At 41.3% G+C, this 15,189-nt stretch overlaps 1 protein-coding gene across 3 annotated transcripts in view; it reads right to left on the bottom strand.

The window, feature by feature from the left end:
- Positions 1 to 15,189, bottom strand: part of usp45 (ubiquitin specific peptidase 45) — a 39,042-nt gene that overhangs the window by 9,725 nt on the left and 14,128 nt on the right. The window contains exons 7-15 of one of the 3 annotated variants that reach the window (XM_054622464.1): positions 14,163 to 14,258; positions 13,228 to 13,358; positions 6,278 to 6,365; positions 3,598 to 3,679; positions 3,291 to 3,344; positions 3,072 to 3,163; positions 2,312 to 2,368; positions 2,002 to 2,133; positions 98 to 749 (exon numbers count right to left, since the gene is read on the bottom strand). In XM_054622464.1, coding sequence (XP_054478439.1) covers positions 98 to 749; positions 2,002 to 2,133; positions 2,312 to 2,368; positions 3,072 to 3,163; positions 3,291 to 3,344; positions 3,598 to 3,679; positions 6,278 to 6,365; positions 13,228 to 13,358; positions 14,163 to 14,258 — 1,384 coding nt within the window. The remainder of the gene's footprint in view (positions 1 to 97; positions 750 to 2,001; positions 2,134 to 2,311; positions 2,369 to 3,071; positions 3,164 to 3,290; positions 3,345 to 3,597; positions 3,680 to 6,277; positions 6,366 to 13,227; positions 13,359 to 14,162; positions 14,259 to 15,189) is intronic. The other 2 variants (XM_054622465.1, XM_054622466.1) reach the window with 2 other exon arrangements.

Genomic DNA, 15,189 nt, shown 5'->3' with positions numbered 1-15,189 from the left:
TATGAACTGCACTATATCAACCATCCACAGGTAGGAAACTTGCAGACTGGTTGCTCATCCTCAAAGCTTTTTTGTCGTTCCAGATGTTTTGTCTTACCGGCCGAGCTGCTCTTACGCAGCTGTTTCTGCCTGCGCTCGGTGCAGCTCTCACACAGCAGCTTGTTGTTGCCCATCAGCAGTTCCACAGAGGTGAACTGGTGCAGGCAGGACTGGATGGAGCACTCCTTGGAGCTGGGTGTGTAACTGTGGGACAGCGCCTGGAAGGCCCCCTGGTGGTGTTGATGGTGGAGGTTGTCCCGTGACTGTGTTTCTCCCGGCTCATCTGGAGAGCAGTCCCCGGAAGCGAACCCGAGGTTAACTTTAGACACCGCTGTAACCAGCTGCTCCACAGCACCACCTTGCCTGGCGTTGGAGGATGACGATGAAGGCGAGGTGGCGGAGACGGGCGTGGGGGACGGAGTGATGGTGGAGGTGGACGACGGGGTGGAAATGTGCCCGTGGCTGTGGCTGGAGGAGAAGGTGCGTGGGGCCCACTCGCTCTCCGAGGCCTCGCTGTCGGCGTCGTTGCTGCTGTCCTGAGCAGCAGAGTCTCTCTCACTGCCGTCCGATAGGCTGCCGGCGGCGGCCATCTTGCAGACGGAGACACCGCGGGCTGATCCTGCGGATACCCCCTCCTCCTCCGGCCGCTCCGCACTGCAGCCTGCTCCCTTCTCCTCCACAGAGCTGGAAGACCTCCTGCTCTGCTGCTTCTTAGGGAGAGAACAACAGATATGTTAGCTCCTTTCAGGAATGCAGACTCTTTGCAATTTAGATTTCAAGGTTAAAAAGGATCTTCATTAGTTTTTCACATAAAGTTTATGGCCATCTGCCGACATAACATCTTTTTGATTGCTCAAATGTAAAATAAAGCATTTACAAAGGAATGCAAAAGACTCCACTGAAATGAGAAAACTTCTCTCGCACAATATAACACAATGATATAGACAGACATCTTGGTGACATGTTGCAGTAAACAATTGTCCTCCTTTTAAATCCTGCAAAATATCCTTTGCTGTTTCATCTTGTGTGCCACATGCCAAATATTATGGTAGCTTTGTGGCTCCATCTGTAAGGGCACACACTTTATTAAGAAACATATAAATAGGGTGTGTCAGCGATGTGAAATACTTTATAGAGGGTATGTATCATATTTGATAAATATTGTAGTGATAAATACACATCTGGAAAACATGAGATATGAGCTTATTAACCATTACACCACGTTTGACATCCTGTTATTGTTTTGTATTTCTGTTGGTTCAAAGTCACACACAGGAAGAGAAAAAAATGATAATATATAACATGAAATGGATTTAATGTTGGCCCAGGCTTTGCACATCGCAAAAATATGTGCATTTAACATCAGTTTGCAGACAATGGAGAGAAATACAACATGGAATGTTGGCATGATACAAAGAAAACTAACTAACAAATGAAAAAATTTGGCAGCTAATTTCTTGAAGAGAAGCATGAATATCAACAGTAAAGAGAAGATAATTACTTTTCAGATAAGCCGTACTCACAAGCAACTTCTTTACCATCAAACACGCCATTTCTTTTACATATGAACTTTTACTGAGGTTTTCGACATCTATCTATTCTATGACATCATCACCCTTTAAAAAAATCCTCTAACAAAATCCTCAACTTGAATAGTGGGAGTTTAACAGTATTTTGACCGTTGTGAAAATATGGAATTGAAGCAGAATATTTAATTAGATAAATGCATGCTGTGAATTTAGATAATTATTACATGTTTCTTTTTTTGCGGGATCAGAAGAGTCGGAAACAATGCTACGCAGCCACCACTGTAATCTAATTCTACAAATAGTATAATACCAGACATTGGGAAATAAAAAGAGCTGCGCAGCATTCGAATGTTGATTTTGAATTGGAATGTCAACGTTATGAATGAAGCTTTGAAATACTCGGTACAGCCCTGCGTTACATATGTAATCCTACCTGTCCACTCAGCTTCCTCGTGTTTCTGTTGACAGAGTGCGCTGAGGAAAGAACCTGGTCGTTGTGAGTCATGTTGGTGTCCTGCTCCCGGATGCCCTTCCCAAGCCTTCCAGGGTTAGAGGGTTTTGACATCTAAGTATGACATATAAATCATCATCAGATCTGGAACCGTAAACGACACTGCAAAACGCAAAAAACAATCTTGCCTTTGTCTAATTAATGTGACAGTTAGGTTTACTGTCTGTATGAGAGTGATAATCATACTCTGATATTTGCATGGGTTTTCTTATGAACAGTTGTAGCAGCTCACCCTCTCCTCTATGATGGGTAAAGAGATGTCTATGAAAGCCTCCTTCACTGTGGAGATCTGAAAGAGAAATCACATGGAAGTCAGTGTCAGTATATACACATATATATTCATCCTCTTTCTGAATTGTCAAAATCTAGTTGTCAGCAGTGAACCTCTGCTGCCAAGGTTAACTGGAGCTCTGGTAAGCGGCTATTTTTCTGTTTTTTTCTCCCCAACCTCCACACCTGGTGCTCTCTACTTTCAAGGATGTTCACTAGTTTTCATAGCGGCATTTGCTTTGTAACAACTCTGTGCTCCCTCGTCTTGTCGTAAACGCCTGCCTGCAAACAGTTGGTGTTTGAGCTGGTTCTTGAAGTTTTTTTTTTGTTTTTCCTGCTGACATTTTTTTCACAGCACATCCTTTGGTTGTGGGTATGATAGTCAAAAATGTCCCCTGGATGTAACAGCTAGAAAAAAGAAACGTCAATTTAGTGCTGGTTAGCTGCACCTCAGGTCAGTGATAAATATCTGTCAATTGAATGATTAATGGAGAATGCCACTGTTGCTGGGAATTTGATGCCAACCTATCGTGCTTCCCGCGGCAGCATAAAATTAAACATGAAGAAAAGCAGGGAAGGTTACACATTTACTATGTTCAAAAGCAATTACCGTCTAAGGCCGTTGAAAGTGTGAACTTGTGGACCCTGTGCTTCTAAGTGTTCTATTGAGGGCATCACATTGAGCTCTGCCTGTTCTATAGTTCACCCACATGCACACTTACATGCTCGCACTCTTCACACATAATTGTGTTGGTCAGCTCGCCCACAAAAATGCGGTCAACGAAGTTCATCTTCACACCTTCCTTTCCATATGCTAGTGGGGAAAGAGAGAGACATTGCTTTTAATAGAATAATGCAATGAATAATCTGTCAATTCACTCCACTAAAAAATTGTCGTAACTATTTTTTTTTCAAATAAATGCTGAGAACTAATTGTTTACCTAATTTTCTTGTACAAAAATTAAGATGACATTGATTGTCAAGAAGGTCCAATTCTTCAGTGTGAAACACACAGGCCATAAAATCAGGAGAAAGGAGTTGTCAGTTTTAACAAGCTGGTTAGTTTAAAGTGTTTACAATAGAAATGTGAAGGTAGCAGTAAAGGTTTATCTAACAAAGACTTTACTGTGCTCTGTTTTCTGTCCAACCATCCTTTGCCTAATTACTAACTGAGCTGTATTTCCTTAAACTGCCACAAGATGGGACTATTGATCTGGGCCATTAACCCGCTACAGCGAGTACACCAACCTTTGACTTGACGTTTGGTCTCCTCATCTGCTGTCCTTTCTGTGGGATTGTTGAAAGCCTTCAGAATTCCCGCTTTCACCCTCTAGACACAATAAGTAAAACACAAAAAAAGACGATGCAGGCTTAAAATGATGCAAAATAAATCAGAAAAATTAATATACAAATTCACTCCGAGATGGTTTTTTTCTTCATGAATTCCTGCCATTACATCCATTAGTGAAACATCAAAATCCAGCCGACAGCTCAGTCTGACAGGTATACCTATTATAAGCGTCATTAGTGTAAAATAATTATTGTGCTTGTCGAAAAACGTTACCATGTAAATGTCTTAATTAGCAGTGCATGTTTGTGTGTGTCTATGGGCTCTTCACGGGGTCCTCTTATTGGAGGTGACGTGGTCAGTGAGTGTGTCGGTGACAGAGCTGTGAAGAGGCACAGCCACAGTAAAGCACCAATCAATAGATAATTGGCCGCGGTCTGTGTCTGCGGTCGAGACCAGTCAGCCCCCCATTGTCCCGGGACCCACGCACTGGACTGGCTATTTAGGTCAAAAAAGGTCTTGTTAATCCCAGCCCTAGCCAGCGTGCACCCCACTCAGTCAGCAGTCAAACCAGGCTGAGCCTCTCCTACTAATTAATTACCAGTAACCCCCTCTCCCCCGACCCCAAAGTAACAGCGTGCACTGTCCCACACAGGATGGGCCGAGGGAGGGGGGGTTGGGGAGGGTTGCTGGTGCAAGGGTGCAGGGGTGGAAACTAAAACGAAGACGGGGCGAAGAAGGACAGTCCATGCCCTGAGAGAGTAATACCTACCGTCTCAGCTAATTGGTGATAATTGACTGGGGCCAAATTAGCATATTTAGATCTCTGATACTAATGGCCAATCAACACAAACACTTAGGGCCTCTAAAAGGTCGGTGACACCCGCTTGCTAAAAATACCAGCCTCCCTCTGTGACACACAGCTCACACAGGACAGTGTGTGTATGTTATTTTAACTGAATTTCTGAGTTTCTTAAATGGGCCTACTCGAAATGAAATGGTCAATTCAGGTTCACTTGGTTAAGATTCATCGCTGTTGGCTTAAAAAAGTGGTTTGTGTCATGTTTGTCCAGTGATTGAAGAAGCTTTAATAACAAACATCCTACATTAGTTTTCATCTTCATTAGAAAAGTTAGTAACTAGTTCAACGTTTGTGTTTATAAAAAAAAAAAAGATTTATCGCTGCTGCCTAAAATGCCACTGTATCTCTGAATGTGCATGGCTGTATAAATGAGTTTCTGAGTGAATGAATAGAGGGGGCTGTAGCCCCCTCCCTCTTTACCTCCTTGATTGGATTGGGAGATGGGCTGATGAGTGTGTGTGTGTGTGTGTGTGTGTGTGTGTGTGTGTGTGTGTGTGTGTGTGTGTGTGTGTGTGTGTGTGTGTGTGTGTGTGTGTGTGTGTGTGTGTGTGTGTGTGTGCAGGAGGGGGGCTGTGGGTGACCCTCCAGCACAATGGGACAGCCCCGGAGCTCATTCAGCAGCTGTGGGTTTCCCAAGATCACACAATGATGCCGGTCGTGCCACTTGCAAGTCCCCTAAGTGGCACAACTGTCAGTGTTCACAAGTTTGAATGGGAGCAGGGGAGCCCAGCCTGCGGCCCCTTCCTGGGTCTGGGGCTGACCACTAAACACACCCGCTAACTTCTCCTCCTTGGTTCACAAAGCCACTGGTGGGGCCACAGGGGCCAGCTCAGCCCTGCAAAGGGCTGCTGTGGGGCCTCCTAATTGCCCTGTGAAGGGGGGGATCTCTGTACTTGCCAAAAAACATGGCACCATAAGGTTAAAACAAAACAAAATGACTAGACAAGCAAAAAACTGATATTGGGTTATGTGAGAGCATACACTGCCACAAACACACCGCTGGATGTCTTATATTGTGACTACACTCGTCTAGATGGCTTCTCAAAACAAACAAATTCCAGACAATTTGGCTATTGGTGCTATTATCAACTAATTTCAGGCATTAGCATGAATTATATAAGTGAGCTACCATCATTGTAACTTGATGCAATTGTTCAATGTAGTACATAAAACACAACGCAGCAACCTAGGCAAACATTTGAGGACAGAAACATTTTTTAAATAATAATTAAAAACTGCCACAGAGTCTACAGCCATGCTAGCGGCTCTGGGGGCAGTACTTTGGCACTGTGGTGCTTTAAGCTAAATGTTAATGCCAGCATGCTAACATTTTCACAGTTACAGTGCTAACATAGTGATGTTGCGCAGTTGTAATGTTTACCATGTTCACCATCTTAGTTTTGTATGTTAGCAGCAGGCTAAAATGTAATGAATTTATAACTAGCAAAAAACACAGAGTAGCGTATGATGGGTTTGTTAGCAATAGCATGGCTAAAAAAAAAATCAAAGATAGTATTATAATCCCACAAAGCATGTACATGCAGTGTCTGCCTTCACTATTTTATTAGCACATTTTTTTATACCAAATGTTCAAATTGCATTTTTTAAGAAACTTTAAATACCAGAATAAACAGGAGTTATTTGTACAGATTTGAAGGACCTTTCTGTAACAAGAATAAAACTTAAGCAAACTTTGAAAGAAAAAAGGCAAAAAGATCAACACAAATTATATTGTGGAATTGGTCATTAAAGGAGTATATGTATATATGTAAGCTTACTTTAGTTTCCTCTACGCGTATGGAGTCCAGTAGGTAGTGCAGAAGTTCCTGGCTGTCTTGTTGTTGGTAGCCCTTGAAGCGCGGAGCTCTAGGAAATAACAGAAGAAAAACACAGATGAAAGTCAAATTTATTGCCAGTAAAATTATTTGATTGATTCATTAAATCCTGTCCTCATGCATTTTTCTCTGTAATTCTTGAATTAAAAAATGATTCCACAGACTTTCAATAATATCTTATGCAGGCAGGAGGTCTTAAAAGGTAGACCATACACAAATATGAATAGTCAATTTACACAATCTTTGTTCCATTGTGTTGAATACAGAAGTCCATTACAAGCCAAAAGTGCTCCGCACAGAACAAAGTAATAACCGGTAGTCAAACCACAGCTCTACCACGCCGGCAGTGAATGTATCGCCAGGACATTTTGCTGAGCATGTTATTGCCATTTTTGTTGGTATGTAGCCATCCTGGACATTAATGCCAGAGCGGTTAGAGGGGAGGCTCTCCTTGGGTCCGTCCCCTGGCCGTCCACAGTGAAGCAGATGTGAGGACAGATGCCAGGGGCAGATGGGAAGCCAGGGCTTGAGCCAATGCAACCTGTTGGGCCGAGCCAGCCACATAACCACAGGACAGGTTGGTCCGACAGGCACAACGGGCACAACACACACTGAGAGGCCACATCATCCGTTTGAGAAGCCATCGGTCAAATGTTTAGGATGTTCAGAGGGTGGTGGGTTAACTTATTTTAATGGTATTGTGTCGGTTACACCAGTGGTCCTCAGGGTCTTATATTGTAGCATTAATAGATCTCCTGTCACTTTAAAGTGTATTGCGGTTTGACAAAGGTGTTTTTCAATGGAATTGGCCACCAATTATTTGACCCACTGGATACATACATTTACACAATTATAATATTCAGAGCCATTTCTGTTTTTATTTTATTTTACTGGTGTAGACAGAATCTGTCCACAGTGTTTTGTATCCAATTGTTAATGCCATTCATAATCCTACTAATTGGAATAATTCACTTAAAATGAATCATCACTCTGAGACATGCTGACATGTGGCCTAAGAATGGATGTCCGTGGTTGGGGGAGAGATGGCCAACCACCTGCCCTTGACACAGGTCATAACCAGGAGGTCTGGAGGAGCCTAGAGTCCCCCCTCCCACCCTCACATGAAGACACGATATATCTGTCTCTTATGCTCTTTTCGTGCAGACACACGGGTAAGGGTGGGTGGAGGGGTGAAGATGGTACAAAGCACATATGTCACTTATGCACCATCCCTAAAAGTGAACAGCATGTGAAGGAATGCTTTCCCTCTTGTTCTGCTAACTAGTCTGTCGATCTCCCAGGAGAGAGAGAGTCACAGAGAGGAATACTGAGCAAAAGACGAGAAGGAAATGAGTGAGACGGGAAAAAAAGAGCGAGAGACAGACAGACGCAGAGAAGTAAAGAGGAAAAAATTTAAAAGGTTGGTCGGGATCAGTGGGAATGAGGAGGTCTGGAAGCTCATCCCAGTGGAGAGAAGCAGAAGGGCCCTGTAGCGCTGCTCTCAATCTGGCCAATGCAAACAGCTGCGGTGCTAACACAATTAATAGCCGGATGAGTTAGTACCAGACACAAGGCCACACAAGCTCCCCCCCCCAACCCCAAACACACACACGTAGTGTATGAGTGACACAATGCACCCGCACACAGCTCACATATTAAATTCATCCAGCATTTGCTCACACATAGGCATTAAAAATGTAGCTATGACTCAATGACTTCCAATATGTTTATGAAAAATATAGAGTTCTGTACAAAACGAAGCCGTACACATATCTGAACTTGGTTTGCTGTCGTCCATTCTATATTTCTTCCATTGCTTTGACTGACTGTACCTTTACCAACAATAAAACGTTTACCTCTCACCCAGGAAGAAGTGTGAAATATGTGCAAATAAACTCCAATAAATGTTTATCTTTTCCTAATCAAAATGTTCAGTAAACCATTTTTTCTACTGAGCGGTCAACAACAATCCTTATTTTCAGGTTGGATTCTTATCATCAGTGGCCAGTAATTAAAAACTTGTAAATAAGATCCGAATGATCAGGATAATTAAATCGCCCTTTTCTCAGTCAAGGATCAAAATTATCTCACTGACTTTATCCGAGTATTTCAGCACATTGGCAGGTTGGATCCAGGTTGGATCATGGTGATCCCAATGTGATCGGATAAAGGATTTTCAAAACTCAAGTCCCAGCCCCTCGTCAAACACCACAGTTGGAGCATTTCACAAGATTGTTAAATTAGAATCCCTGGACTGTGGTTCTCGGCTCAAAATATGTCTGCTATCCAATATTTGCATTACTTTTATCAATATTTGCCTCTTTTTCTTCAACCTGAAAGAGGTCTTCCTCCTGAGCAGACCAGTCTGCCGGCCCTGCCTCTTTGTGTTTGCACTGTGTGTAGATGTGTGTGTCTTGCATGCCAGAGCACTAGATGGAATCTATTGTTGTTCTCTGCTATTTCTATCAGAAATGTAAGGCTTCTCATAAAGTTTCATCATGGATGGAGCAGAGAGATAGAATACTTAATTTTTTTTTGCAATACAAGAAAGTGTCCAGTGGCCGTGCTGAAAATTGAATCAGTCCTTGAAAGAAGCAGGTGTCATAGAATGCCTCTGTGTGGCCTTTTTTATTCATCTTATGCATAGAAATGCATAGAGAGGGCATGCCATTCTAAACAAATAGCAGAGGACAGGCTGCATGAAAACCACTGTCCCTGACCTCAGACTCCAGGTGTCCAGGAGGAAGTACATAAATATTTGAGTCTTGAATCAAAAGTTATTTTCCTCTGCCTTCAGACCACCGACGTGCGTTGTAGTAAAACAAGGCCTGGGTACAAGCTGGGACCCTCTCTGGCACCAGATAGAGTGTGTGGTGCTGACCATCCAACCCACATAGCTTGGCACTGGTCCGAGCACAGACCAGACCCTTTTTGCTGGCAGGGGGAAGAGGCAGGCTGTGGGGTACTCAGCTGGTTGCACACACACACGCACACACACACACACACACACACACACACACACACACACACACACACACACACACACACACACACACACACACACACACACACACACACACACACACACACACACACACACACACACACACACACACACACACTCCAGGGCTGCCCTCTGAAAGTCAATGAGTCAAATCATCTATCAAGGACCCCTTTGTCGACTTGAACACTTTTAATTTTTTTTAAGAGGCTCCAGCTATGAAACATTATGTGCTCTAATAAACAGTTAATCATGAACACATAGGTTGTATAGATATGAATGGTGAATCCCCCGGTCAGAGTGTGCGGCATTGAGAAGTGTAAAAGATATTAAATTCAATAGTCACATTTTCATGTTGAACAGCCAAATCCGATTCAAATCAAAAGAATTCGGATCTGGGTAGAGTTTGGGCTCAATAGGGCTTCAGTGCTGCACGTTAACACTCAAACTTGCCCCCATAGCAGCCAGATATTTACATTAACCTTCCTGTCAACACCAACATACTGAGAAAAACAGTGAAAGAGAAATGGAAAAGCGCTCTCAGCGGCCAAAGGCCAAGGGCATACCCAAACCTCTTGGAATGACAAGAGCTTGCAATGACAAGAGAGGATGATAGGATATATTCACAGAATGTAGCAAGCACAAAGGTCACTAAAATGGAGGAACATGTCGCAGTAAACAGGAGCAGTTCTTGAACCTGTCCTTTCAGCTCAAAGCTTTAGTCCTGACTGACTGTAGATGAGTTGTTGTGTGGAGGAGTTTATTAGAGAAACATGTGAGTGCTCATGCTAGTTCATAATGCTCCTGCAATCATGTACACTGTGGATGTTAAAGTGAATAAATAGCATACAAGTGAATAAGGCCGTAAAAAGGACAATACATCTCCAGTTCTTCCATATAAATCAGAAAAAGCAGCTGGAATCATGATGACCATTACTTGATAAATCAAAAATTTCCTCCAAATTGTTAAAACAACCAGGGTTGTACCAAATATTTCTTCAAACTTCATTCATAACGTTGACATTTAAATTCTGAATAATCATACATTTTTTCTCTACATTCTGTTGAACCCCGGCATTTCTGAACAGTTGCAGAAAATCACTGTATCCCCTATATTCATTCTGCAATGGTAGTGCTAAAATTTCACACAATCATTAATATCTTCTGCTCTAATGTTTTACTGATTGCAGTGAGTGAATAGTATTATAGTATCTGTAGAATTTGATTCCAGTGGTGGCTGCGTCGGAATGTTTTCAACTCGTCTGAACAAAAAATGTCCAATAACTCCAGAGTGTCGTAATGTTCAAAAGTCAAAATTGATTAAAAAAAACAATAGAGGTAATCTTTTCCAAAATTCTCAACATGTTTTTATCTAACAAATATTCTACGTCAATCCTTATTTGTTGGCGTTTCGCCTCTCAAAACAACACTTTCACTGTGGTTTGCTCTCCTGCTTGCCAAACACAAATGGAGGCAAACATTGACGAGTTATATTCATCAAGGAAAGTTGATTTAATTCAAAAGACTCATTTGATCTAATGAATTACTTTATCTAATCTGAAACTGTTGTTAGAGAATTTTGTGTGTGCGTGATTTCAAACTCCATCTTCATGAGGGTTAATATGTAAAAGCTTATGTAAGCTTTCAGTTTCTTTAGAGATGTACATTTTTTTTAAGTGTAATGTCATATCCAGTGTGGCTGTGGTGGAAAGAAAACTTTGAAATAATAAAACAATAATTAATAAAATGTTCTTTATTGCTAATATCCAGGTTTCTCAGCTCACAGCTCAAAACAGCATAGCATTTACTACAAACTCTGAATGAATCCCATTGCATTTACACTATGGGCCAGGCTACTCCTCCCAAGCATGTTACTTACATTGCCAATAGATTTAAAAGAGGTAAAATATCATATCGTACTAAATGGTGCTGCAGCTAGTGATTATTTTCATAATCGATTAATCTGATGATTTTTTTTTTATTAACTGACTAAATTTTTCTATATAATTGGGGAAATGCCCGAAACTTACCAGAGCCCATGGAAATGTCTTTAAGATATCCTGTTCTGTCACACAAAAAGTCCAATCCCAAAGATATTCAATTTTTAATTATAAATCAGCAAATCTTTACATTTTGAGAAACTGGGACGAGAGAATTACTGGTATTTTTTGTTTTGCATCTGTTATTTTTTGGGGGAAATTCTGTTGGCAAACCAAGAAATCCCACGCACATTTGATCTTGATTTCCTGGTGCTGTCACAGACAGAGCTTTTCATCTGATGCAGACTTTTGGGTTTGCAACAACTTTGTTGAATTTATTACCTGTTGGTATCTTTTCGTTCTTCACGCTCAGTTCCCTCTGCACCATTACTTAGAATCAGGATCTCTTTTCAAGAAATAAACAAGGTCACTCAGAACAAAGCCACCCCTATTGAGATATTGCTAGGAGATGCTAAGAGAATTTGATCATCCCCCTGTATACCTGGATCATGTGAAGTTTGAAGTGATTGAAATGAGTTCAAGTGGTCAACGGTGACAGTGATATCTTGGTTCTTCACTGTATTTTTTGTCTTTCTTTTTTCTTTTTTTTTTTTACTTTTTATAAATAAAATGTTCATACCTATACCTGGCCCCCGGAAGTGTTGATGCAGCGTTAGCGAGAAATGCTCATCCCTCGTTGGAAGTGAAGATGAGTTCACAATGTAAAATAAGGGTATCCAGGAGTAAAAGGCAAAAGGCGACATTAATGCACAAATTGCACCATATTCAACATATATTGGGTCCCTGACAATACACCCATGTGTCAAGTAGATCAGATGAACAGCTCTCGACAGACAAATACACATACATACAGACTGTGATTCCTTGTTTTATAGTTAGATGAATGTACAAAGCAATTACATACTGGCCTTAACAAAAGTTAACTTGTGGTGTAAGTCTAACATATGGGTAATGGTGGCTGCTGAGGCTTAAAGGTATATTCAATCTCTATTCAAATGCATGTCAGTGGAATAGATTAGCCTTAGTTGATATTAGACGCGTGTGAATGCATCAAGGTGTGTGCAACGCTTGCTGTCTGAATGAACAATTGCCTGCATGTGTGCTGCAGGCTGAGGTGGTACCAGGTGAGGTGGCTGCCCACACACACACATTCATATACACACACACACAAACACACACAGAGGCCTTTCTGATGAAAGCTAGGTACCAGAATAACTGTCAAACCGCATCAGAGACGCACCCAGTCATCCAATGTCAAATGCTCTGGTCACCCACCTGCACTACTAATCAAATACACACACACACACACACACACACACACACACACACACACACACACACACACACACACACACACACACACACACACACACACACACACACACACACACACACACACACACACACACACACACACACACACACACACACACACACACACACACACGACCCAACCAGCAGTGTACCATGCTCAAACAAGAACCCAACCAACCAAACATTCCTAAAAATCTTTTCAGTTCAAAAATGTCAGCCTGTTTTCTGCCTGTTGGACCTTGCTCCGGATCAAATGTGACACAGGTGGCACAGCAGTGTGGCAAGTAGCAGATAGAGCTACAAATAGGTAGCTGCTGCTACACATTTAATAGGGCAGCTGGGACCAGGTGCTGGCTGGTTTAAAGTGGTCACTATACTGCAGTGAAGCAATAAAAGCAGGTGAAAGCTGTGGCTCTTGTGTTTTAAAACGGCTGCTGTGATGATGGAAAAACTACAATTCTAACAACTATGGAACTGACTGACAACTTCACGGACCCCAAGATAAAATATTTTTGTCTGAAGCTGGTTTATCATCGGGGGTGATTTTTTGGCGATTGATATGAAGAAAGGCGTCTTACTTCTGACAGAGCTGGTTGAAGAGGATCTTGGGATTGATAGGGCCTTTTCCCGGATCCTTCATGTTCTGGAGGAAGAGAAACATGGCCGCAGTCAGGGGTTCTGGACTGGGCAGCGTTACTGTCAACGGACTCTGTAATATGAAGAGACCAAATACAAATAAGACATTTATTTCCAAATTTCATAAGACTTTAACAAAACAGGATCCAATACAGGTTATATATCGACAATTTGGAACAAATCAGAGCTGATTTATAAATGTGTATGCTATTTATTAAATAAGTCAGAAGTATATAAGATGAAAAATAAAAATTCTAGTCTACTTTTTCTCAAATGTTTATCGAGAAGTTTCAAATCTTTCAACGAATACTTCACCAACAAAATTATTATTTGTATATCAACTACTCAACCTATTTAACCTTGAATTCTTGAGTGTGTGTTTGAGAGAGATAGAGACAGTTTTGGGCACTTCCGTGTTGGCTTCATTAGTCAGCCCGGGAGGTTTCAACTGTGGCTCGACCCGAGCTTCACTAAAAAAAACCGATGTTTTGGTTATTCTTTACTGTACTTCAATTCATCAAGACTTTATGTTGTTTGATTCTCTATTCACCATGGAGGCATGCGGGAAAAGCAAAGTTTTCTTCAAGATTTTAAAGAAGCAAGGGTTGAGTAATTGATATACAAACGGTCATTTAGTGGGTGAAGTATTCCTTTAAAATGAAACAGAGTTGACTGGAAGCCAAAAATACCACAAAAATAACTCTTCATAAGATACCTTTTTAATTAACTAATTAAAAAATATAATATCCAGTAAGACAGATATAGCATAGGTCTGATCATTTCAAAAGCAACGTAATTTGCATTTATTCAATATATAGTTTAGCTTGGAAAAGCTAATGGCGTTAACAAAGTAGAAGAGTTGGACGTCAAACTGTACCACATTGGTATCGACAGTGGGGTTTATCCTCAGTTTGTAGCCTTTGTCCTTCACTTCCTGGATGAGGTCGATGAGCATGTGTGTCTGAGACAGGTTCTGTAGGGAGAAAATAATTATTTTGAGACCGTTTTGAAATACACATTTTGAATACATCCATGCATTGAATGGCATTATGTATTGTTCTTAAGATCAACAACGTTAAGCAGCAGAATACTTTTCAAAAATCATTAAATACTATTTAAAAAATGATTGGATCATGAAATTGGTCTAAGGCACTACATTTTACTAAGCATCGAATGAAAAAACCCATGACAATTTTGTGGACGAGAAAAGAAGTTGTAATCTTTTAAAGATGCTAAATTGTATTCACACTTTGCTTGTGGCAATCTAATGTGGTCAATTAAAATACCCTTGAGAAATTATATCTCCATTGTAGTTGGTTTTGGATAACTTCTGGTGAGTTCATTATTCTGAAAGAGCCTTTCAAATCTATCCATTATCTGTGAGTTTGAAATGTAGAGAAGATCCTTTGTGAGGAGAGGAGCCTGAAGCCATCATTGTCCTTTCTTGTTAGAGACCCATCCCTTCCTTCACTTTCAAGAGATATATTTGTTTTGTCACATCCTGGCAATGAAGACAGTTGCTATGGAAAACGCACAATGGAGCTGGCATTGTGAACGCACACACAGCTCATTCCCTGACAATTATGTGTTTTCACCAAAAAGATTTCAATTTTCAAGGAGACAACACAAACAGACAGGGAGAGGGAGGGAACACCATGTAAAGCGTGCTCGCTCAAATTTCAATCAACGAGGAAGGCCCTGAGGGTGATTAACAAAATGTCAGGGGAAAAAATGGCTTCATGTTGAAGAGGCACGTTGGTTTGCAGTCACCATGACACGACCAGAGAAAGGCTGTGGAGCCTCTACAGCTGTGTTGTATGGTGAACTTGCTCTGTACCAACTGAGTACCACTCATGTATGGGAAGGTGAACAAGCCAGCACTGCATTTACTGCTGCATTGAATA

Source organism: Anoplopoma fimbria, chromosome 20 (assembly GCF_027596085.1).
Source record: "Anoplopoma fimbria isolate UVic2021 breed Golden Eagle Sablefish chromosome 20, Afim_UVic_2022, whole genome shotgun sequence".
NCBI lineage: Eukaryota > Metazoa > Chordata > Actinopteri > Perciformes > Anoplopomatidae > Anoplopoma > Anoplopoma fimbria.
Note: the sequence above shows the minus strand (reverse complement) of the source record. Positions and strands in the feature narration are given on the sequence as shown.